Source organism: Alosa sapidissima, chromosome 17, assembly GCF_018492685.1.
Source record: "Alosa sapidissima isolate fAloSap1 chromosome 17, fAloSap1.pri, whole genome shotgun sequence".
Taxonomy (NCBI): domain Eukaryota; kingdom Metazoa; phylum Chordata; class Actinopteri; order Clupeiformes; family Clupeidae; genus Alosa; species Alosa sapidissima.
The window spans coordinates 22,506,081-22,532,678 of NC_055973.1; the positions used below are offsets into that span (position 1 = coordinate 22,506,081).

Consider the following 26,598-nt stretch of genomic DNA (forward strand, 5'->3'; position numbering starts at 1 on the left):
GCAAGCTGTGTTGATCAGCAAGCTTTCTAATTAATCCCAAAAATCGCTAGGCCACCTGAAATATTGGCTGATTGAAAAACGTTATGCCTATGCATTATACTGTATAGTGTCAGTTGCGCACAAAATAATATAGCCTAATGAGCATAGTGCTTTCTTCAAACTCTATTTTTCTTACCTTCTATCTCTCGCCTTGGCTTTGTGGGTGTTACTGAGTGATGTTTGTGGACATTGTTATACAAACAGCCAAGTTTTAGCCTATTTAATATTTGCCACACATTTTCGCCAGGTGAGATGACCCCCCCCCCCAGATAGGAGATAGAAGATAGAGAGATAGAGAGCATGTACATAAGTGACATTTTTTTCTGGTGGTAGCAGAGTAATGGATACCTACAAGAATTGTTTCGAATATGACAAAAAAAGATGTAGTCAACGAATGAAATGTTAGGTATCCGCGCGATGTAGGTATCCGCGCGCAGGAGGTTTGGACAGCTGGGTTAAGTGAAATAGATCAATCTATTCTATTCTTGCTGTTTATCTCACAATACAGCCCGTACTGAAACCTATAGAAGGGCCCAGATGAATAGGCATTATGTTTTGTGGTGTGTCAGAAAATGAGAATTTTTTTTTTCCCCCAAAAAAAGTGGGGTAGCACTGGCCTCATGACCTCATGAGCTAAACCATTAATGAAAGCAAAACAAACATAAACAAAACAGCCAGATGCCTCTTCATAAAATAACAAAGACACCTTCATAAACAATAACAAGTTTTATCGTGAGACTGCGTGTCTTTCGGAGCAGCGTATTGGTAGGGAGAAGATTTTCAGCAGAAGATTTTAAAAGCAGAAGATTTTCAGTTTGCTTCAGGATTTAATTCACTTTTGGATTGTTTGATTATAGTGCTAAATGTTGGGACGCAGGAGACGTGCTGTAGGCCTATCAGCCATCGAAATGAAAGCTCATCAGGGGTAATATTGTGTAAACAATTGAAAAAAATGTTGGGTAAATATATGGTCCATACTGTAGCATACTGCCGCGCATAAACTCAAAGCGGCAAAAGCTGATGTTCCTAACCCTGCTCATAAGTGCCACCTGGTGGTTGTTTGGGTCATTGCAGCTTCACTGGGGAAATATAAATAAAAGACTCAATGATTCACGCGTGAGGTCACGTGAGAATCACGCGTGAAGCCGGACAATTCGAAGTAGTGCCCACTGTATGACGGTTTTGGGAAACAGTCATAACTTAGATGTTGGTTAGTTGAACGATGCATTGTACCATGTTCGTAAAAAGCTAACCTCTGTAGTTGTACGTGAAACACACCCCTGGTGCATATGAAGCACAGCCGAAGACGCACTGTCACAAGATGCAAGCAGCAGCTCCTCTGCAGGATAAATGTCTATAGGTTTTTTTTAATTCAGTCATTCAAACATTATTGGGGTAAGTGTTGCTTTTTTCAGGTTATGTTTTTGATGGTAACCCGTTGTCAATCAATAGTGAAAGTAATTAACTGTGTAGAACTGTTTTGTTGTTGACTGACACCATGGTGAAGTTAGTTTCACTTTGCCAATGAGTTCAAATAATAGACGAGTGCAGATGCGTGTAGGCTATACTCTGGTAGGTTTTATGGTAGGTGCTACGGTCTCACATGCAAGCAGATTTCTTCATAAGATCAACCTTTTTGTGCCAGGCACCCAACATTTGATAAAAAACCACCCCCAATGTGGACTGAACAAACCCTGAAATTTGTTTAAGCTTTTCGCCAGTGACCATAGGTTTTAGATCGAGCCCTTAGTCTTTTACGCAGTGGAGAAAGTAACGGCGCACGGCAAGAAAGTGTGTCCAAATTCACCCATTCTTCTCTGCTGTACTACTCGCAAAGTAGCCTACTCATCACACGGACATCGCATGTATTATTACATCACATGCAATAGTTTTTTTCTTAGCTTTTAAACAATGTTAGCCGCTAGTTGCTGTGGTAAACAGTTCGCGAGAAAAGTAACTTTAATTGAATCATATTATTCTAGTTCTGCGCCCATCTCCCTACCCATTCATCTCGGTGGAATACTTCATGAATTCCTTACTCGACACATGACAAACCATATATCAGAATAAACAGCAGACCTTACTGAACACAAAGGTCTAAAGCAATACATGATTTCATAACAGGCCAAATACAAAATAAATGTTACAAATATCACCTAGATATCTGTAAATATTAAAATTAGAGGATATACAGCTGACTAAGAATTTGTCAAAGTAGCCTTAATGATCACAAAATGCTAAGCATGCATGTAAGCCAGTGCTTACTCGTGTGTTCCTTGAGCACACATGGTAAAATATAATATAGATGAGTTGTTTACAATATTGAACCAACTTCTATGTGAATCCAAACAGTTCTGCAACACTGCCTATGTAAGCTACGCCAGCTTAAATCATATGAATCCTCTGACACAATAATCCTCTGCCATACTGTTGAAGTGGGTCTGCTTTTTTTTAGCTAGGTGGTCTGTGATTTTTTTTATTGGTTAAGTGGTCCTTGGTCTGAAAAAATTTGAGAAACATTGATGTAAGCTATTTGAATTTCTTAAAGCTGAGCTGTGCTAACATTGTCCAATACTAGCAGGACAAATTGCGTTCAAGAGCGTAGAGTAGGTCTACGTCCCGTAGTAGCCTATATTTTAATTTCACGTCTGTAATGGTAAGAGATCGCACAGGGATAGATAATGAGCGGTTGTTTAAGATTAAATTACAATGCCAGACACCTTCAGATATCAGAGACCCCCTCAGATTTTTGACTTGCTTTCATGGGAGCCAGTCCTCACTCTATGGGAGCTCGGCTATGGGCATACACAAACATGTCCTTAAAACAACCATTAACGTTTTCAAAACTGTGCGACTCACCGAGCGGTTAGTGGTTAAATCTTAAAGATTTACAGTTCTATGTAATGTCATGCTTCAGCAGCTGTGAGTACACTCAGACTTCAAAGCAGCTGCTGTACAAATTCATAAGGGTGTGAAAGACATTGACAAATGCTTCAAAGGCTATCTGCAGCAACCGGAGATGAAATTCACAGGGTTATCTATGTCCTCAAGGAAACAATTCAGTGATAGTAGTGCAGTGCTTGGTCTACTAAAAAGTAATGTTCACGTCTGTAATGGTAAGAGATCGCACAGGGATAGATAATGAGCGGTTGTTTAAGATTAAATTACAATGCCAGACACCTTCAGATATCAGAGAAAACTGTGCGACTCACCGAGCGGTTAGTGGTTAAATCTTAAAGATTTACAGTTCTATGTAATGTCATGCTTCATGTTTTTGTAATGTTTCATACAGTGATGCAGGTCTACTGCTGTGAATAGTTTTAATGCAACTTTGATCATTTTATGTAGCCTACTGTATAGTCAACTTTGGTCTTGGTGCCCTTGCCCCTAAAATTATGAAATTCCATGCCTGGTCTTGACTATAATATTTTCTATTCATTTTGCAACTCATTTGATGAATAAAAGTGTGAGTTTTCATGGAAAACATTTTCACAAACTTTTGAACGCTAGTGTACATGCAACTGCAGGAGCAAAAAAAAGCTAAACTGCATTGGATACCTTTTAAAAGAATGGTATTATAAAATATTATCCATTGTCTATAATATTTCTCTTAAAAGGTAACTACACCTAACTAAAGGTGTCAAATATAGGGACGAGGAAGTAGAGTTCATTACTAACGCTGGTCAGGGTCAGGTTTTACTTCTTTCTCTTCTATTACAATCTTGAAATTATATGATTAGTACTGAAGGTTCAGAATTTAAACCACTGGTTCAAGCATGCGATTTGTATAGACCCTTTCAACTGCATAAATAAACATGTATTGTGTTGCTTTTGGACATGTCAACTGGAATTCCTCCAGGAAAAGATGGAAAGAGTCTATAGAAAATAATAAACACTATGTGGAGTAACTATAACAATTTTAGGAGATCCCAAGTCTGCTTGGGAATAACTATCACAATGTTAGGAGATATCCTAATTCTACTAAAGTAATAAAAGGTTGAAAGGTCTTTAGAAATAGTCATAAATGAAGACATAATATATGAATATAAACAAGTAAAGTCTGCTTACTTTTACACCTTGAGATCTCCTCCTGTATTGGTACTGATCTGTGAGGGTCCACCTCAAGGACCAGAGAAATCTTCCCTTTGAGCACTTTCAGTTTTGTTGTCAAAGCTATAAAAAGGCTCACCCACAAGGTTCTTCTGTATGACAAAATGGGAAAGAGAAATAGTATAAATACATATAATTTAAAATAGTAGATAAAAACATAATATTCAAAAAAGGCATTTTTAAAATGTTTAGATGTTTTCTCATTTCTTCTGCTACACTGACCTTAAATTAAGTGAACCTATCTGGCACAGGGTAAAAACAATAAGAATCTTTCCACGTCCTTGTGCTTGTCTTAGGCTGATCCTACACTAAAATGTCTGTGTACTGAAATGAATGCTCTGGCTCTGGGCACTGGGAAGGAGTCTGTTGGCTGCTGCTACCCTGAGATTCTCTAAGGAGATGACAAGGTAACACCTGTTGTGCATCACTTCACAACACAGCTCAACACACACGCAGATACACCCACACTCACACAGACACACACACACACATCCACTCAGGATGGAAGTAGGCCAGAGAGGATCCATACCCATCTTCATGCATGTGGGAGGTGATGGACCGAGGAGTATTGTGATCTTGAAACTTTTTCTTAACCTCAAATTTGACAATGGCATGCAAAATGCATCTTTGCCTTGATGTCTGTTTTAGACCATCTGTTGCAGATTAGACTGAAACATTTCTCAGTCTCATTGACATTTAGCAAGAATTTCACAGGGTTATCTTTGTACTCAATGACAAAGGGAAGGAAACATGCATGTGCAAGTCACATGCATGTGCAAGTTTCTTAGCCTCTTGAGGGACAGCAACAGGCCAATAAGTCTCTATGGCCAGAGGATACTCCCAAGATAGTGCTACAAGGCAGTGCAATAAAACAGGGCCTAAGTCATTTGTTCTGTCTCAGACACTGTAGCCCATGAACATCACTACTTGCGTATTATTTTTCGTAATAACATTGAGATTTTAAATAATCACACTTATTAAAGGAGAATTCCGGTGTGGTATTGACCTAAAGTGTGTTGAAACATGATACCGAGTGTGAACGTATGTCTCATAGCTTCATTGGTAGACTTCCGAGGGCCTTGACATTTAAAACGAGACATGGAGAACTTTGAAAAAGCACTGGTAGTTTATTTACAAGACGATTTATACAGACAGTACCTTAAGGAATTTTACCGTTCAACGCCATCTTGAATTTAGTCATGATAAGTCGAGCGACGAGTACGAACGAACAGGTATGATAAGGGATCAGATTCCAAAAATAATTCAGTGGAAATGCATGGATTCAGTTGCTTCCCGTAGCCCCAACTGGAATCCATGCATTTCCACAGAATTATTTTTGGAATCTGATCCCTTATCATACCTGTAAATTAAAACCTGAACATTTCCAATGTAAATCTGTCTATATCTGCCAAAACACTAAAATTGGTAACGATTGGATCATTTAGCAGGTAAATTATCATACCATCATAAATGTTAATTACTTCTACACCCTATACAGAGTGTCTCCGACTACAGAGACTACAGAGTCATGGCTAAACATGATGTTATCAAGTCTAACAATCTATTTTTTGGAGATTAATGTACTAACTAACATCAATTATATACAATGTCTATTTTCTGTGTTATGCAAGATTTAAGTTTAAAAAATATATAATTTTGGTACGTCTCAAAGTTCTGGTCAACTCTGTTAACTCTAAACTCTTAACTGTAAAATCTACACAGACTTTGAATATGAAGCATGATGCCTACACAGAGAGATGTCAATTCCTCTGACAGGAAACTTTGGAAAGGCAGTGAGACATGTTAAGCTTCTTCTCTCATTAATTTGAACAACATGTTGAGGATGCACCAACAGTAGATTAATTATTCGTCAACTCTGTTATTGCGTTATTGGAGTGAAACTCTCACTCATTTTTTAAAAAACAATATGGTTAAAAGCCATTAAATTCTGGTTTTATACACATCATGCAGTAACTAGTTTGAGGTTAGGATGTGGAGCTAAGCCACAAAATGATGGGAAATGTCAACTCTCTTATCGTCAACTCTTAATTCTGTGTTAACAATAAAGATTCCCTGTATGCAGTTTGCTTGCATAAAATGATTCTGCAGATTTTGCAACAACACGCCAACAAGTGGCTATTCAAAATGCTTTTGAGTCACATCGTTGCAAATCTCATATGATGATGCATCTTTCTACAAAATGGTTTGTCTTCTATATCATTAAGTTATTCAATAAGCTAAACATATAGCCTTACCTCAAAGCTTTAGGCTTATGTCATTTCAATCAGCTACAGACAGTGTGATGTCACTTATAGGCTACCAGAGATGGTTGAGTCACATGGTTGCAAATTTCATACGATGATGCATTATTCCACAAAATGGTTTGTCTTCTCTATCAGGAATTAATTCCAAAAACTTAACAATGCTTATGCCATTTTGATCTGTAAAAATGTCACATGCAGCTATGCCTAAATTGAACTTACTGCACATTAATTATAGGCTAATATATTAATATAATATTCAGTATTCATTATTGAATGCTTAGCTGGAATGATGTTTTTCCCTATCATCCTATTTTTAAAGCAGGCATACCTGTGGGCATGTAATTGGGCTACGAGTTTTCTACAGGAATGGCATGTTTGAATGGGCACTGCACTACTAATTACCTATTTCATAAAGTAGTTGTCATACAATAAAGATGCTTACTCTACACAGAATCAGCACTTGAGCAGAATAATGAAAAAGTCAAGTTCATTTGCTTGAATGTTAGTGCTCTGGTTCTTTGTGAGGGGTCAAAGGTCACCTTTTTCATAATTGGAGACCATGAAACAAACCCACTAAAATGAAAGCTCATATGGACATGGATAGAGAAACAAGCTCAGGCTAAGATGATGCATGCAGTCCAGACACCTCCCAGAGGGCTGGATATCACAGGAGTTCATGTAGCCACCTGCCACAGTAAGTCCTTCCATGCCAATAATATCCATCCTCCAAGAGAAGATGTGACATCCTCCCAGCAGTAGTGGTGATGGCTCAAAGACTCTGGACAGCTGAGACTGGTCTCCATAAGGGTCACACAGGAGATGGAATGGCATATCTATCTCACAGCTAAATAAGGATTTGAGAGAATGGAGTTCTGCGGATCCAGTGACCTCAAATGTCTTACAGTGGGTGAAGAAAAATCACCTTCGCTCTTAGGCCATCTGTCACATTATCGGAACCTTGTGTGTGGCTTCACACTTTCTTGGTGTGTAAACATGTCTTGACAGTTTTCTTGACCCAAGTCAAGGTAATTAACAGTGTAAGACCCAGAGGCCTATGGCTCAACACCTCCTTGACTTCCTCTTGGTGCAAACAGCAAACAGCTAGATGGATATGGTTAGAGAGGTCAGCGGACAGCTACCCTGTAGTCTTAATGTTTTCAGTGGGGCACAAGATGATTTTTTTGGGTTGTGGATACAATTTACATTTCAGTTCAGATACCTACAGTCTCTTATTAATAATATAATATATAACATCTTAATATTACATTTCAACATAAACACAATGCTTTTACATTTCTAGATCTGTAAGCACCTAGTGTGCATTTAATTTTCAAATTAAATATGGATTAGGTATCTGTTCTTAATTCATTTGGTAAATAATTTGCCCTGTGTGTTTCAGTACCATATGTATAACACACAGTAGCAGCAGCTGTGAGTACACTCAGACTTCAGAGCAGCTGCTGTACAAATTCATAAGGGTGTGAAAGACATTGACAAATGCTTCAAAGGCTATCTGCAGCAACCTGAGATGAAATTCACAGGGTTATCTATGTCCTCAAGGAAACAATTCAGTGATAGTAGTGCAGTGCTTGGTCTACTAAAAAGTAACGTTGTGTTTGTTGTTGTTGGACCAGTTTCCAAACTGGCAGAAGTTTAAGGGTATAAGGCCACAAAGAAAGGTTTGAGAGGGGAAAAAAACACCACTTTATGTCATTATCCACTGTCCTTGTCTCCATATACAATGGATAGTTATTTCCAAACAAACAGTGAACAAATACAATTTGTAAATCCACAAAAAACGGATGTATTTCTGTAAAAAAAAGACTTAATACAGACCTCATTGATAGGCTTCAGATCCATAAGAATGCAATGTGCTTGATGTATTGAAAGGAGAGCTGACTAGAGACAGCATGCGTGATGTAGAGAAGATGAAGTGCACATGGATCAGCAGGTTGGGATTTTCTACATGGCAATGGAGATATCAAGGAGGACACTGAAAGACAAAGTCGGAGATAGGGTCAGAGTGGCATCTCATAATAGCAAACTCCAAATTAGGGACCCAAGTTCAGGTGTTGATGATGCTGTGCCATTCTCCCCTACAGTGTCTGCTCCCTCCTGTCTGGATTAGCCTATTGTTGCTACATGACATACATACCTGCCATGTATGCACCCTTTAGGCTGGTTTTCCTTTAATAAAACTCTGGTGTGGTCGGAGTCTCATGGTCTCACATCCATATTGGGATGGACCACCTCACATAAAAAGGACAAACCAGCCATGGCCTTGGCAGTAGGGGCAGGTACAGTGAAGACCAACCCTGAGGTAAGTAGTCAGTTTGCTGCTACAGAGGAGACCAGACAAACAGATGAATAGATATATAGAGAGTTGGATGGATGAGGACAGCAAGAATGATAGCTAAATGGATGGACAGACATATGGATACAGAGACATGGCTGACTAGTCAGAGACAGACACATGGATCTGTTCAGTTAGCATTCTGTGAAAGGACTCAAATTGTACTTGCAGCACTGCTGCTGTAACACTGTGTCATCTGATTGCTTCTTGTCTGTTGAACTACAGCAAGTGACATCATATCTGCAGGACATCTGAGGCTTGACCCAAAGAAGGTGAGATTTACAGACTGAAAATATCACAAAACAATAGTCAAGTCAAGTTAAGTTTTATGTATATATACACTGTATAGCGCATTTCACACACAAGGATAATTCAATGTGCTTTTGATAAAAAAAAGCTAAGTCTAGATTTGAAACTGGATAGTTGGGACATTTTTGATATCATCTGGAGGTTGGTTCCAGAGCTGAACCGCATAGCAGCTAAAAGCTGCTTCACCATGTTAAAGTTCTAACAGCGGGTTTCACCAACAAGTATTTTTTTACCAAGTATTTCTTCTGAGACGTGAGCGGTGTGGAGGGTGTGTACTGCTGAAGCATGTCTGATAGGTCATTTGGTCCCATTCTATTTAGTGATATATAAACAAGCAGATGTGCTTTAAAGTAAATTCTGAGACTTACTGGAAGCCAGTGCAGGGAGGTACTGTATTAGAGTGATGGGGTCAGTCATTTTTTGGTGAGAACCCTCGTAATGCATTTTGTATCACCTGAAGCTATTTGATGGTCTCTTAAAGAAGGCCTGTAAAAAGTCCATTGCAGTAATCAACCCTGCTGGTCTACCTGTCATATACTGGTCTTAGGATTTAAAATTAATTTATTTTTTGCCCATTCTGACTTGTTGCTATAATCATGTTCTTCATCCTTAAGGTCTCATATTTTCCCTGTGTAGGAATTAATTAGTTCATATCATTTATACATTGCAGTCTTCACTATGGGTGATGCGTTAATGGAAGAGTTTGGGGCGGCGGCTCCTTTTTTGAGGAAGTCGGACATGGAGCGTCTGGAGGCCCAGACTCGCCCCTTTGACATTAAGAGGGCCTGCTTCGTGGTGGACCCTGAGGTTGAATATGTGAAGGGAATGGTTGAAAGCAGAGACGGTGACAAAGTCACTGTTCTTACTGAGTTTGATAAGGTAATGCATGGCAAATACATTTTAAACATATTTCAGAGTTTTTACTTACTTATTAAGCTATTGAACTCACTTACAGCTTACTATATAAATGCAATTTTGCCAATTATGCTTAGATTTATTACAAAATGTGTTACACAAAGATTTTCTGAAGACACTGATTTTGTTTGCATTACACAGACTGTCACTGTGAAAGATATAGATTGCCACCCCCAAAATCCGCCTAAGTTTGATAAAATTGAGGACATGGCGATGTTCACCTTCCTGCATGAGCCTGCTGTGCTGTTTAACCTCAGAGAGCGTTATGCAGCCTGGATGATCTACGTGAGTACAAACATGAGACTCTCGCCCATAGTAGCAAAAACAAATCTCCAAAATAACCATGTCTTTTTTTCTGTAGACTTACTCTGTTGCTTCTTTGTTTTCATGGACCATAATCAATTGTATGTTTATTTGTACAGACCTACTCTGGGTTGTTCTGTGTCACTGTCAATCCCTACAAGTGGTTGCCAGTGTACGACAAGGAAGTTGTTGCTGCATATAGAGGCAAGAAAAGAACAGAAGCTCCTCCCCACATCTTCTCCATCTCTGACAATGCTTACCAGTACATGCTGACAGGTAAACACCTTTTATTAAAGCAAGTGTTTCGCAGTATATTGAAAATTGATGACAAGGGATATAAATAACAATTATGTTCATCAACCATTCATCATGTTGCATGATTTCATGAATATAATATATGGTCTTGGTTTTATATTAACATTTCATGCTTGTACATTACACAGATAGAGAGAACCAGTCTGTCCTTATCACGTGAGTATAATCCAGTCTTTGGTTCTAAATTTCTTGCTAACCTTGATATGAGGGAGTGAACCTTTGTTTTCATCAATAGTGGAGAATCTGGTGCCGGAAAGACTGTGAACACCAAAAGAGTTATCCAGTACTTTGCTAGCATTGCAGCAACTACTGGAAAGAAGGACCCCTCTCAGGAGAAAAAGGTTAATCATCTCACTGTGTTCCGGACATAATTTCCACTTGGGATGTGTCTCCACGTAACCTGATTTCACCAGACTCACTAACTTCGTTAAGAGACTCTGGATACTTACAATCTGGAAATGTTTTCTACCCTAGCATTGTAATGGACATAGATTTGACGTTGAAATCACTGGTGAATCTTAACTCACCCTATTGATCAGTGATACATAACATTCCTTACCTACTTTGCCTAACCTTTACAAACTGCTAATAAACGACATAGGCAATTATTTAGCTTTGCTGTATAAATTTGTATATTATTCGAAGTGCAATATTTTTTATGTTTGCAGGTATTGCTACTACCTTTTACCACAGCCACTTTCGATTTCAAAACTAATGCCATCCAATGTCGCTGATTGGCCCGCTATCCTGGTGGCTGAGGGAAAAGTAAACACATTGAAAGGAGCCAGACTAGTATCTCAGTAAAATGAAACGAGATACTAAGTTGATGGGGCCAATTTAGTCTCCAAGACTAGATGAGTTGATATATTATTATATTTTCTCAGGGCACCCTGGAAGATCAAATCATCCAGTGTAACCCTGCTCTGGAGGCTTTTGGTAACGCCAAGACCATCAGAAATGACAACTCCTCCAGATTCGTAAGCCCTCTTTTGATTTTCAACCACCACACTTTGATTTTCAGAGGCCACTCTTCTATGACTGCCATTATTAATTTTCATGTGTCACTCATGCTAGGGTAAATTCATCCGTATCCACTTCGGTGTGAGCGGCAAGCTGTCATCAGCAGATATTGAGACTTGTAAGTAAATAAGCCCATTCTGCTAATCTTCATCTGTGAAGACCGAAAGTATGGCTTTAAAGTTATAATTACTCTTATATCCCTCAGATTTGCTGGAGAAGTCCCGTGTCACTTATCAGCTCAAGGCTGAGAGAGACTACCACATCTTCTACCAGATCCTGTCCCAAAGGAAACCGGAGCTATTAGGTGAGAAATGCATGTATATCTGCAGTCATTCGTGGCCATTAATGTGAAATAAATGTCTACTTAATTGTTTCCTTAGCTTAGTTACAGTAGCGTTACTTGACCTATGGTCTTGCTTTCTTTAGAGATGTTGTTGATCACCTCCAACCCCTATGACTACGCGTTCATCTCCCAAGGAGAGACACAAGTAGCCTCTATTTGTGATGCCGATGAGCTGATGGCTACTGATGTGAGTAGGTCTGCTTTCACTTCCCCATATACTCATACAGAGGTATGTTGTGGGTGTAATTAATTACTGAATGAAATATTTGTTTCAGGATGCCTTTGATGTGCTGGGCTTTACTCAAGAGGAGAAGAATGGTATTTACAAGCTGACTGGTTCCATTATGCACTATGGCAACATGAAGTTCAAACAGAAGCAAAGAGAGGAGCAGGCAGAGGCTGATGGCACTGAGGGTGTGGATTAATTTCTGATTTTGGATGTAATACCCACATGCAACGGTTAAATATGGGTAGAGGTGTAACTGTCATATTTTCACTCCAGATACCGACAAAGTCGCTTACCTCATGGGCCTGAACTCTGCTGACCTCATCAAGGGTCTATGTCACCCAAGGGTCAAAGTAGGAAACGAGTGGGTCACCAAAGGACAGAATGTCCAGCAGGTATTATTCCTGTGCTCATTATAAGTATTATAAACACTGAAAGTAGTTACTAAGTACACTAAGTCATTGATGTGTTATGTACAAAGAATAGCTATTAAAAACAGGGTATAACCTAAACCCATGCCTGTTTAACAAGTGAAGTGCTTAATTCCATCATTAGTACAGCTGCCACACCTCATTAATAGGCATTTTCCATGTTATTAATTTTCCACTTCATCTTTAGGTGTACTACTCTATTGGAGCCCTGTCCAAGTCAGTGTATGAGAAGATGTTCAACTGGATGGTTGTCAAAATCAACCAGACACTGGACACCAAACAGCCTCGCCAGCACTTCATTGGTGTGCTGGATATTGCTGGATTTGAGATCTTTGATGTGAGTCTTAAACCTAAGACAAACACTATACATTTAAGCAAAATGTATAATATTAACCAAATCCACATTGTCTTTCAGTTCAACACCTTTGAGCAACTGTGCATCAACTTCACTAATGAGAAGCTGCAGCAGTTCTTCAACCACCACATGTTTGTGTTGGAGCAAGAGGAGTACAAGAAGGAGGGCATTGTGTGGACGTTCATTGACTTCGGCATGGACTTGGCCGCTTGCATCGAGCTCATTGAGAAAGCGAGTGAAACTTATTATTTACTTTTTACTGACCTTTTTCTTTGATGGCACAGATCACTACATGTATTATTGTCCTGTGGTAAAATGTTTTTAATGTTAAAGTTTTCATATTCTTTCCTCCCTAGCCCATGGGTATCATGTCCATCCTTGAAGAGGAGTGCATGTTCCCCAAGGCCAGTGATGCAACATTCAAATCTAAGCTTTATGACAACCACTTGGGCAAAAATGCCTGCTTCCAGAAGCCCAGGATTGTCAAGGGGAGACCAGAGGCCCATTTCTCTCTGGTTCACTATGCTGGCACTGTTGATTATAACATTGGCAACTGGCTGGTGAAGAACAAAGATCCTCTCAATGAGACTGTGGTCGGACTCTTTCAGAAGTCAACTCTTAAGATGTTGTGTGCTCTCTTCGCCAACTATGCCGGTGCTGAATCAGGTATTCTGTCAATCCCTTACTAACTAATCCTATGACATTAATTAATTAACATCATGTTTATGTGAAGAGCTGATGGATATTTTATTTTATATGTGATATTTTAATAGCCGCTGAATCTGGTGGTGGTGGCAAGAAGAAGAAGGGTTCTTCTTTCCAGACTGTATCTGCCCTTCACAGGGTAAGTGTGACAGGTTAAATTAACATACTAAAGTGAAGATATTTATTAGTATCACATCTCTTTCTTTCAATTATATAGATCAATGGGCCAACTGGGATTCTGTGCAGTCCTACTGATATTATTTTTATTTAAATGTCTGAACAGGAGAATCTGAACAAACTGATGACCAACTTGAGGTCAACTCACCCCCACTTTGTGCGCTGCCTCATCCCCAACGAGACCAAGACTCCTGGGGCCATGGAGAATCCTCTTGTCATGCACCAGCTGCGCTGTAACGGTGTGCTGGAAGGTATCAGGATCTGCAGAAAGGGCTTCCCCAACAGGATCCAGTACGGAGACTTCAAACAGAGGTAGGGTAAACATTAGCCTGGTTAAAACCAGACTCATTCACTTTGTGAAAAGACTTATGGTGGGGAAATGTTTCCAACACTACCATAGTGTGTAGACTGTGTGTGTGTTAGCTTTGTGTTTAGCAATACAACAATCATACTTCTTGGATTTTAGATACCGTATCCTGAACCCCAATGCCATTCCTGAGGGCCAGTTCATTGACAACAAAAAGGGAGCCGAGAAACTTCTCGGCACCTTGGATATTGACCATGAGCAGTACAAGCTTGGGCACACTAAGGTATTTCAACTAAAATAAACTAAAATATTGTATATTGGAATATGGGGGAAACTCTGGTATGTTATATGTTTTGGTAGATGAGGGTTTCAGCTATAATTGTACAGGAAAAAATTGACTGTTTTATGTTACCTGTTTTGACTCTTATCAGGTGTTCTTCAAAGCTGGTCTCCTGGGAACCCTTGAGGAGATGAGAGACGACCGTCTCGCTCTCATCATCACTGGTATCCAGGCTAAAAGTCGTGGACTTCTTGCCAGAATTGAGTTCCAGAAAATTGTAGAACGCAGGTGAGAGTAACCTCTAAAAAGAATAACAAAGTGTAAAGAATATTGGTGGTACTATGTGCTCATATAGTTGTACTCATTAGAGTTCTCCAGTACACAATACAATTTTTTTGGCAAAATTGAATTAATGTACGTACGTTTTACATTTATCTTTGATTAAATACAACATCCAGCTACACATCCATATCATATTTATCTTACATAATCCTGCATGATATAATTTATTTTAAAAAGTAGAACACATTAAGAAAATAAAACCTGTCTTCAAATTCACTGAACTGTAATAGTAATTGCTATTTTAATTTAAGTCCATGTTAAGTACTCTTAAGAAAGAATTATCAGGGAAAGGCCCATTTAAGCACTAATTACATTACAGGGACTCACTACTGGTGATCCAGTGGAACGTTCGTGCATTCATGGGGGTCAAGAATTGGCCCTGGATGAAGATGTACTTCAAAATCAAGCCACTGCTGAAATCTGCTGAGGCTGAGAAAGAGATGGCCAACATGAAGGAAGAATTCCTGAAGCTGAAGGAGGCCTATGCAAAATCCGAGGCTCGTAGAAAAGAGCTGGAGGAGAAAATGGTTTCTGTTCTCCAAGAGAAGAATGACCTCCAACTACAATGCCAGACTGTGAGCATACTCTACAATTTAACTAATGACTATTTATTAGTCAGTAAAGAATGCATTACATTTAGGATTACATTTAATTGACATTCAAAATCATGTGGAAATATGTCAGATATAGTAGTCATGACTAGTTTTATTTGTAGCTTCAATCTATCAATCTACAATCTATTCATCATCATAGGAACAAGATAATCTTTGTGATGCTGAGGAACGATGTGAAGGTCTGATAAAGAGTAAGATTCAGCTCGAGGCCAAAGTCAAAGAGCTGACTGAGAGACTGGAAGATGAAGAAGAGATGAATTCAGAGCTAACTGCAAAGAAGAGGAAGTTGGAGGATGAGTGCTCTGAACTCAAAAAGGACATTGATGATCTGGAGCTCACTCTAGCTAAAGTAGAGAAAGAGAAGCATGCCACTGAGAATAAGGTAAGCACAGCTAAAGTTTTTACTAATCACCAAGGAATATTTTCAAGTAATGAAGTCAAGTAATCGTTTGTCAATGGTCTATGTTACTTTTAGGTTAAAAACCTGACTGAGGAGATGGCAGCTCTTGATGAAATCATTGCCAAGCTAACCAAGGAGAAGAAAGCACTGCAGGAGGCTCACCAGCAAACGCTGGATGACCTTCAGAGTGAGGAGGACAAAGTCAACACTCTGACTAAGGCCAAAACCAAATTGGAACAGCAAGTTGATGATGTAGGCAATAATAAAAAAATAAAAACACAGGCACCTATATCTCACTGCATACAATTAATGAAGACACTTACACAATTACTATTTTATCCTAAATAGCTTGAAGGGTCCCTGGAACAGGAAAAGAAACTCAGGATGGATCTTGAGAGGGCTAAGAGGAAGCTTGAGGGTGACTTAAAGTTGACCCAGGAAGGTCTTATGGACTTGGAGAATGACAAACAGCAGCTTGAAGAGCGGCTGAAGAAGTATGCACAAATCAGACACTCATCCATAATAAATATATATTACACAGAGAAAATAATATTCCATTGATATTTTCATTGGCCTGTTTTCAACACAGGAAAGACTTTGAGATCAGTCAACTTAATAGCAAGATTGAAGATGAACAAGCTATGGCTGCCCAGCTCCAGAAGAAACTGAAGGAGCTGCAGGTAAATGACTATATAAAAGACTTAAGATATAAAATCTAAAATCTTATGAAAAACAGCACAAAAAAAAATACAGTTACTATTTTATTATCCTTAGGCCCGCATTGAGGAGCTGGAGGAAGAGCTGGAGGCTGAGAGAGCTGCCCGAGCCAAAGTGGAGAAGCAGCGGGCAGACCTGGCCAGAGAGCTGGAGGAGATCAGTGAGAGGCTGGAGGAGGCTGGAGGTGCCACTGCTGCCCAGATTGAGATGAACAAGAAGAGGGAGGCTGAGTTCCAGAAGCTGCGCAGAGACCTCGAAGAGTCCACTCTGCAACATGAAGCCACTTCCTCCACACTAAGGAAGAAGCATGCAGACAGTGTGGCTGACCTCGGGGAGCAGATTGACAACCTTCAGAGAGTGAAACAAAAGCTTGAAAAAGAAAAGAGTGAACTCCGTTTGGAATTGGACGATGTTGTCTCTAATATGGAGCAGGTCGCCAAGGCCAAGGTTTGTACAAAATGGCTGAAGGAAGAACCTGTATAATGGGTATCATTGAATTCTCTATACTGACAACAATTTTCAAGAAATAGTACATGGGAATAATGTTCTGTATTATTTTGTCAGACAAACTTGGAGAAGATGTGCAGAACACTGGAGGACCAGATGAGTGAATACAGAACGAAGTCTGAGGAGGGCCAGCGCTCCATCAATGACTTCACCATGCAGAAAGCCAAGCTTCAAACCGAAAATGGTAAGTCAAAATGGTAAGTCATACACAAATCTGAGAAAAATAAGCATTATCATTGACAAATTTATGTTCTGGTCAAGGTGAGCTTACAAGACAGCTGGAAGAAAAAGACTCGCTTGTTTCTCAACTTACAAGAGGCAAACAGTCCTACACACAGCAGATTGAGGACCTCAAGAGGCAACTTGAGGAGGAAGTGAAGGTATTTATAACTGACTTGCAGAAAAGTCTTTCAATTGTTACTCTACAGCTATGACATATCTGATGGACTTGTATCCGATCCTATCCACAGGCTAAGAATGCACTAGCCCATGCAGTGCAGTCTGCTCGCCACGACTCTGACCTCCTGAGGGAGCAGTTTGAGGAGGAGCAGGAGGCCAAGGCTGAGCTGCAGCGCAGTCTCTCCAAGGCCAACTCTGAGGTGGCTCAGTGGAGAACCAAGTACGAGACTGATGCCATCCAGAGGACTGAGGAACTGGAAGACGCCAAGTAAGGCCCCCTGAACTGACTCTGATGAATTGTTTAAAATCAGTGGTTAGACATGGCATGTACATTTGTCACTCACTTTCAATTTCTTTTCCAAAGAAAAAAGCTTGCTCAGCGTCTGCAAGATGCAGAGGAAGCTGTGGAGGCTGTCAATGCCAAATGCTCCTCCCTGGAGAAAACTAAGCACAGACTGCAGAATGAAATTGAAGATCTCATGGTAGACGTGGAGAGATCCAATGCTGCTGCTGCTGCTCTAGACAAGAAACAAAGGAACTTTGATAAGGTAAGGAAACAGCCAAATGGTCAAAACACTATTGCCTATATGCCTTAAAGGAGAACCCCGGCCAATTTTAACACGGAGCTCAGTTTATCATGTTCACGAAATACTGTCGGTCGGAAAAAATGTGAGGGGAAAAAAACGGTGCAGTCTGACGCAAGTTTGGCTAAAGCAACCAAAGTGTCTACAAGCTATGCTATGAGGGCATGTACTAAACTGTGCCTTTAAGCCTCCCCAAAAGACTCAAAATGTCATGACAAGTTGCTGTGCAACATGAACAGGGTATAAATCCTGTGTTTGTAGCCGAGGCTGTCAGCCTACCTGTTTCCCTCCGTTGCTTTCTGTAGCCCATGAAGTCCATGAAGTCCATACCGAAGTCAAACTAATGCCTTTTCCAAGTTCCATGGCAACCAAACATGAAGTTTTATGTCCAAAATAAGGATGATTCAACATTGCAATGTTTATATATTAATATGAATGACTGTAACAACATGGCAGCTCCAAATAAGAGCTGCAGCTGCATGATACTAAATGGAATATGGAGGACTAAAGATGACAGGATAAATAAATACAGACATAAATTATGAGATGTACAAATAAATAGATGAATGTACAGTTTGGTCATGAAACCTAGTTATTAATTCATTTAATTGTGTATTTCTTCATTTATTTATGTATTTCTTCATTTATCTATTTGTCTTTTCATTTATTTACTTAAGCTACATTGTTTCATTCATTTAATTATGTATTTCCACATTGTTTATTTTTACTGTAAATATGTACTTGCACATGAATGAGGTAGCAATTAGGTAGTTGTGGAAATTAATTAGGCCTACCAGTTTGACCAAACTGTAGATACATTTACTTATTTGCAGCCTCCTTTAACATTCATAAGAACTTAAATAAAAATGTTTCCCTCAACAGGTCTTATCTGAGTGGAAGCAGAAGTATGAGGAGTCCCAGACTGAGCTGGAGAGCTCCCAGAAAGAGTCCAGATCTCTTGGCACTGAGCTCTTTAAGCTCAAGAACTCCTATGAGGAATCTCTGGATCACCTTGAGACCATGAAGAGGGAGAATAAAAATCTTCAAGGTCTGTTTGATCCTATCTACAGACAATATATGATTGTTAAATGAATTCATACAACTAATATCTTGGTCTGCTTTCCAGAGGAAATTGCTGACCTAACTGAGCAACTTGGTGAGACTGGAAAGAGCATTCATGAGCTTGAAAAGGTCAGGAAGACACTTGAGCAAGAAAAGGCAGAGATCCAGACTGCCCTGGAGGAAGCTGAGGTACATTCATAAAGATCAAGATTATCAGAAAACTAGTTTTCGTCATTCCTGGATAGCATAGGATGCTTGTGCTTACAGAAGTATACAACTAAGTAGATTGTCATGTTCCAATATCTCCACAGGGTTCCCTTGAACATGAAGAGGGTAAGATCCTCAGAGCTCAGCTGGAGTTCAACCAGGTCAAAGCTGACATTGAGCGTAAACTTTCTGAGAAGGATGAGGAGATGGAGCAGGCCAAGAGGAACCAGCAGAGAGTGGTGGATACCCTGCAGAGCTCCCTGGAGTCTGAGACTCGCAGCAGGAATGAGGCTCTCAGGGTGAAGAAGAAGATGGAGGGAGACCTCAATGAGATGGAGATTCAACTCAGCCAGGCCAACAGGCAGGCATCTGAGGCCCAGAAGCAGCTCAAGGGTCTCCATGGACATATGAAGGTAAAACAATGCAGCAGAGACCTCCATAATCCCATTGACTGTAAAGAGATCACCAACTGACTCACTGTCTAACTGCATAGGTCTTATAGGATTATGTATTCCTAAAATTGACGTAACAGCTAATATTCACCTGCAGCACTTTTTACTCATTTCCTAGCAAAGATTTCCCTCATATAGTTTTCCATCTTCTCAAAGGTATCTTAAAATAATCCAAATATTAGAGAATATACCATACATCAATCTTGTCCGGGTTAACTAACTTTTTGGATAGCTAACTGAATAAGATCAAAGAAGAGCTAACTTAAACAAGGTTAGCCTGTATCAAGGGCGCGGGAAGGGGGGTGCTGAGGGTGCTGCAGCACCCCCTGCTGGCAGGAGATGGATTTTTAAAAATGATTATATATATTTTTAAATAATTACTAATTCGCTGTCTGACATTATTTATATTTTTGTATGTGAAATTATGAGTCAAATAGCAAAAAAGGGTTATGAATAGGTTTGAATATAGGCTACTAAAAAATAACAGATCAACGTGAACATGAGTCAGTTACTGTAAGAACGGTAGCGTGGTTTCAGCTATGTGATAGCGATCAAGTGTGTAGGCCTATGGTTGATATAGGCCTACATATTCTATGCGATTTACACATTCAAAAAAAACATGGATAAGCTGAAACTAATAAATGTATAGCTAGTGAAATCATTTCACTATCCTAGTCGCTAAGATAGAAATTATTAGGACACACTTGCTGTGGAGACGACACACTTTAGGCTATTCAGAAATTATTTGCGAGATCATTGCAGCCTGATTATTAGCCTATATTTAAAGCTTATACCATAGTCTAGGTTGAAAAGGATGTCATTTAAAAAGTGATATACTATACCTATAAAATTATTATGACGTTGCTTAACAACGCCTGAGTTAGTCCGCTCAGCTGTGACTTATCAACATTCCACAGCATTGCAAAAACAGCTGAAAAAACGAACGATTTTAACTCTAAAACTCATTTAGTAATTGATTTCATATTTATTTATTTCGTAAGTGACCATGGTATAAACGGGATAATGCCCTTTGATGCGTCCATTATCAGAAATAAATGGACTTCGCAGAAGCTTCGCGTCGGACAGTTCACGCCTCCGCGTCGTCCATTTATTTCTGATAATGGACACCTCGTCGGGCATTATCCCTTACCTAACATCTCTGGTGTGGTTTTGACGATCAGAAAAGTAATTTTCCTTAGCTATACTGAAATAGGCTAATGATGTCAAGTGCGCTTCTGTGGGGTTAGGGTGGGCGCAGTGGACTCGGAGTGCTGTCGCGGAACATTGGAATTTGTGGCTGCCCAGGACTTTTCTAAAACTTCTCGCTATCACCCGCACACCGCAATAAAATGACGTAGGCTATTTAGCAGTCAAAATCCGAAACATGTCCGGGGGGGGGTGGGGGGGATCGTCAGACATCCATTATTTTTGTTATTCAGCACCCCTGGTCAAAAATAGGTTCCTGTGCGCCTGGCCTGTATGTTAGCAATCTAGACAACAAATGTTTACTTTTCTAATATGTGTACAATGCAGGATGCCCAACTGCAGCTGGATGACGCTCTACGTGGTAATGATGATCTCAAAGAGAACACTGCTATTGTGGAGAGACGCAACAATCTGCTGCAGGCTGAACTGGATGAGCTCAGGTCCCTGGTGGAGCAGACTGAGAGAGGCCGGAAACTGGCTGAACAGGAGCTGCTGGACGTCAGTGAGAGGGTGCAGCTGCTGCACTCGCAGGTAAAATCCTAAACATGGTGGTTTTCAGATTTATTCATAGTATGACACAGACCATTTCAAAATGTGACACAGACCATCATTAACATTTGTCTTACCACATAGAACACCAGCCTGCTGAACCAGAAGAAAAAGCTGGAGGGTGATACATCCCAGTTGCAGAATGAAGTAGAGGAGGCTGTGCAGGAGTGCAGGAATGCTGAGGAAAAGGCCAAGAAGGCCATCACTGATGCTGCCATGATGGCAGAGGAGCTGAAGAAGGAGCAGGACACCAGTGCTCACCTGGAGCGCATGAAGAAGAACATGGAGCAGACCATCAAGGACCTGCAGCACCGTCTGGATGAAGCTGAACAAATAGCCATGAAGGGTGGCAAAAAGCAGATCCAGAAGTTAGAGTCTAGAGTAAGTGCTGAGTTTTTGCTAAAGAGCTTTTTCTAAAATTCAGTGCTTGGCTATATGTATATAATAATAGACACATCATTCATTCAACATTTGCTTTACTTGTCTACATTTAGGTGAGAGAGCTGGAAAGTGAGGTGGAAATGGAGCAACGGAAGGCCGGTGATTCTGTCAAAGGAATCCGTAAATATGAGCGCCGCATCAAGGAGCTCACCTATCAGGTATATTAAATTATACCACATATCATAAATACATTTCTTATAATACATAATGCTAAATGCTAACAGAATATTCACTCACCTCTCCCATCTGTAGACTGAGGAGGACAAAAAGAATCTGCATCGTCTTCAGGATCTGGTGGACAAACTGCAGCTGAAGGTCAAATCCTACAAGAGAACAGCAGAGGAGGCTGTAAGTAACATCTATTTTTTTCTTCTCTTCCTGGTTTTATCTATTACCAAAGTCTGTTGATCCATTAACTGCTGAACAAATAACGAGATAAGCTTAATTTGTGTGCACATTTCAGGAGGAGCAGGCCAATAGCAACCTGGGCAAGTTCCGCAAGCTGCAGCATGAGCTGGATGAGGCTGAGGAGAGAGCTGATATAGCTGAGTCTCAGGTCAACAAGATGAGATCCAAGAGCCGTGATGCAGGTGGCAAGGTGAGAGCAACAGTTGCCACTGTATTGAATATGAATACATTAATTGATTAATATTAACCAGTGTATACCAATGACCAGTATATACTGTACATTGTACTCATACATTGTACTATATTTGCAGCCTTTAGCAGTTTTAGTGGTTAACTCTTTACCGTTCGTCAATGCAAAAATCAGTACTGTATTGATGATGCAAATGCTGCTTCTTTGCATTGAAAAAAAGAAATTGAAAAAGGTGCACTTTTGCTGCAGTGTATCTCGGGAGGTACCTGCATATCTACAGCAAAAAGAACCCTTTTGCTGAGTTTTTATGCTATTAACTGTTTTTCATTGTCAGATCAAAAATGGTAAAAAAAAAAATTAGATTAATATTGGCTGTATTGTAAAAAAATGTTATTGTAATACTGTACTGCATTTCCATAATTTCCATATGAATACATAGGCAATTGTTAGGAGTACATTGGTTCAAAGTTTCTTTGTGAGAGTTCCTTTAATTCAATTGCTGACAATTAGCACTATACCTTTTTTCATTGAGCACACTCAAAATTAGCATCCAAATGCATGTTCTAATGTGAATTAGTGCAAATATATAATGAATGAATCTCATCTCAAACATATACAGTTCAACTATCATCATTAATTTTATCATTCATAATCATCAGGCCATAAAATTGGCCCTAGCCACTAGCTAGCCAATTGCTAGCAAAATGTGAAAGTGGCTGGCAATCATATTTATCCACATATTGCTAATAATATTTTTTTTTTTTTTTGCTGTATCACAGAAAGGACATGATGAAGAGTGAAGCTCCCATGATGGACTTGTCTGAAAAGTTCTTGTTTGCTGTGTTTTAGTTTTCAGTATGGAATGCATTCCAATACAATCACTTAAAAAGTGTTTCTGTTGATTTTTTGTTCATAAGATACTTGCATGTAACATTCATCAAAGACCCCACCTACGCAAAAGAAGGAGAACAACTAAACTGAGGCTTTCTTCTCTGATGCTATGAATAGAATTGGCCCATAATGAACTCCATTAAACAGTCATGCCTGCTGGGACCAAATCAGCAGTATTTGATACGCCCATCCAGCAGATTAACAGGTCTGAGTTAACAGACTTCCATATATAGATAAAATCTCAGACAATAATACGGTATATACTCGCTCTGCCTAATACATGCACATAACTTGAAATGCCACTAAATCAGTACAACGTACTAGCTGGGACAAGTGGCATATATACAGTCAACCCCCACCCTCTAGACATGTGTGAGCACACACTCACACACACACACACACACACAGACACAGACACACACACACAGCATAACACTCAGCCATACACAAACTTTATGTTGAAATGTCACAGGTTTTAAAAAGATGTGAAATTCCCTCCCCAACAGACAGCTTTTTTCAGCCTGAATAAGATGCAACTTCTGTCTCCAATTCAAGCTGATAATAAGCACTGTCATTCAATACCACAGCCACATGTATTTAGCATTATCTGTAAAAATTAAGAACTTACATCATCTTCAAGATCTTGAATAATGCTAATGCTGCTGAAAACCATGGTCATCAGCTGATGTTAGAGAAATGTTTGTAGGCCGATGGCTCTTTATGTTTTACTTTCGACAGTTATTGCTAAGTAATTGCTAAGTTATTCCCATCTTTCCCTTTTAAAACCAAATGTGTCTGTTTAAAGATAAGAATTGCAAATTAAAAGGAAGTCAACTGTAAACATACATTACGTGGCGATAATGTGGCGATAATAAACGACTATGTCAGAAATGTAAAAACAAATATTGAATGAATTGAATTCTCATCCATTTGTAGAGCTAATTCAAATAAAGAAGAAAGTAACCTTGACTTACAACTTTTATCTAGGCTACTAACCTTGAGATAGTGACCATCCCTAAGCAAACAATGATGTTCAGGTTGTGTCCCTTACCTTCTGATGATCTCTGTGATGGAGGAGTGTGATGGGCTGCAACAGACAGAAATAGCAAACCATTATAATACATCATACATCTTTTAAAACACATTAATATTCAATACAATATTAATGTCCTGTATTAAAGCACCTGGTCATTGCAGTCTCGTCAAGTTGCTGGATGTTGTTTATATGTATGTAGCCAACAGAGATGTGCTTAGACTGGACTGAAACACAAGGGTCTTTGGAATGTCTCTGACATCCTTCCTAAGACTGACATCACCTACTGTTTCTCAGAGGAGCAAGTATGGGGGGGTGGGGCATTCTCACGTCTCCGTTACTACTGAGGCCAAGGAGAGGTTACAGCTCCCTGACCTCTCGCTAGCTTGAGGAATCTGGTCATGCATTCAAGTGCTCATACAAAAGGAGCTTCCTACATAGAGAAGTGAGAAATGGAAGTAGGGCTCTGTGATGAACATAACTATTTATTTAACCCAGAGGATAAAGAATTTGAAAACAGTGCTGGACTGGCCATGATATTAGCAGTTCTTGGTCATTTCTGCCAAAGTGAGACACAGAGGGGGAGGTCCATGCATATTTAAATGAGCATTTCATCATGCACAAGGGCAACCGTGGCCTACTGGTTAGCGCTTCGGACTTGTAACCGGAGGGTTGCCGGTTCGAACCCCGACCATTAGGTACGGCTGAAGTGCTCTTGAGCAAGGCACCTAACCCCTCACTGCTCCCCGAGCGCCGCTGTAGCAGGCAGCCCACTGCGCCGGAATTAGCGTGTGCTTCACCTCGCTGAGTGTGTTTCACTAATTCACAGATTGGGATAAATGCAGAGACCAAATTTCCCTCACAGGATCAAAAGAGTATATATATTTTTTGGGGGCAGCCGTGGCCTACTGGTTAGTGCTTCAGACTTGTAACCGGAGGGTTGCCGCTTCGAACCCCGACCATTAGGCACGGCTGAAGTGCCCTTGAGCAAGGCACCTAACCCCTCACTGCTCCCCGAGCGCCGCTGTTGTTGCAGGCAGCTCACTGTGCCGGGATTAGCGTGTGCTTCATCTCACTGTGTGCTCACTGTGTTTCACTAATTCACGGATTGGGATAAATGCAGGGACCAAATTTCCCTCACGGGATCAAAACAGTATATACTGTATACTTACTTATACTTATACCTATTACAGGTAAATTTTGCAGAATTATGGTGCTGAAATGTATGTACTATTTTTGACCATTTCTGAACTGTGAAACTCATGAACCATGCTTTGTGGTTGGGAACTTATTGCATAACTATACAACTTGTATGTATGGTTAAAATTATGACGCACAAAATAGTTAAGGCAACAGCAAAAATATCTCCATAGATATAAATAAGCAAGTCATTTATTAAAAGTGCAGCATTTTGGTGCATTTAAACATTGAAAAGGGGTCAAAGGTCATGGGTATTTGTGGGTTCTCACAAAAGGAAACCATGAAACAAACCTAATTTAATAAAAAAGAATGCTTAGTGCACCACCTTGAACAGAGTAGACACTGATCTGTGATTATGATTATAGCCATGCCGCCATATCTGTTTAAGGTTGTTAGCAACCAAAATGTACAAGTAGCAACGGGTATGTGTGCATTCAGACCTCTGAGTCAAAAGAGCAGCTGCTGTACAAATTCATAAGTGTAATACAGTACATTAACAAGTGCTTCAAAGGCCATCTGCAGCTGATGGAGGGAATTAGGGTTATATCTTTGTCCTCAAGGAAACAATGCAGTGCCAGTTAGATGGTGATCAGAACGTGACTGCGGGCGAACGGAACAATGGGACTTCAATTTACAGTATCACTGGCCTCCGGTGACCTTGCTCTGATCTTTACGAAAAAAGACTATTGTCTATGGACCCTTTCAAGAGAGTTCCATTATCAGCATCATAGTTGGCCCCACAAGACTTCCTTTTTAACATTCCATATGTTATCTTAATGCAGAGGAAGTAGATTGGGGCCCAAATAGAATGTTCAAGCATTGTTTGTGTTTACCTTGTTGAAAGGGTCCATTGGAGCAGCTTCCAAACTTGCAGAGATGTAAGGATATATGACATGACTTTAGTTTGTTACTGGTCCCTATCAGATAATCATCTATGGCCATAA

The 26,598-nt window shown here is 39.9% G+C and overlaps 1 protein-coding gene across 1 annotated transcript; it reads left to right on the plus strand.

Annotated features, from left to right (window-relative positions):
• The first annotated feature begins 8,675 nt into the window (after positions 1-8,675).
• On the plus strand, positions 8,676-24,390 carry LOC121688272 (myosin-7-like). Its single transcript, XM_042067747.1, has 39 exons — positions 8,676-8,733; positions 8,992-9,038; positions 9,746-9,954; positions 10,132-10,275; positions 10,413-10,569; positions 10,737-10,764; positions 10,844-10,949; positions 11,493-11,585; positions 11,683-11,746; positions 11,834-11,932; positions 12,055-12,158; positions 12,247-12,385; positions 12,474-12,592; positions 12,816-12,965; positions 13,044-13,214; positions 13,340-13,649; positions 13,757-13,827; positions 13,972-14,177; positions 14,332-14,455; positions 14,604-14,740; positions 15,114-15,369; positions 15,548-15,790; positions 15,884-16,060; positions 16,157-16,302; positions 16,398-16,488; positions 16,583-16,972; positions 17,090-17,216; positions 17,294-17,412; positions 17,503-17,699; positions 17,796-17,979; positions 18,898-19,063; positions 19,142-19,266; positions 19,389-19,697; positions 21,270-21,473; positions 21,576-21,872; positions 21,986-22,090; positions 22,185-22,280; positions 22,396-22,530; positions 23,310-24,390. Exons 3-39 carry the CDS (start codon positions 9,754-9,756, stop codon positions 23,328-23,330), a joined length of 5,811 nt encoding a protein of 1,936 aa, XP_041923681.1. The 5' UTR covers positions 8,676-8,733; positions 8,992-9,038; positions 9,746-9,753; the 3' UTR covers positions 23,331-24,390.
• The last annotated feature ends 2,208 nt before the right edge of the window (positions 24,391-26,598 follow it).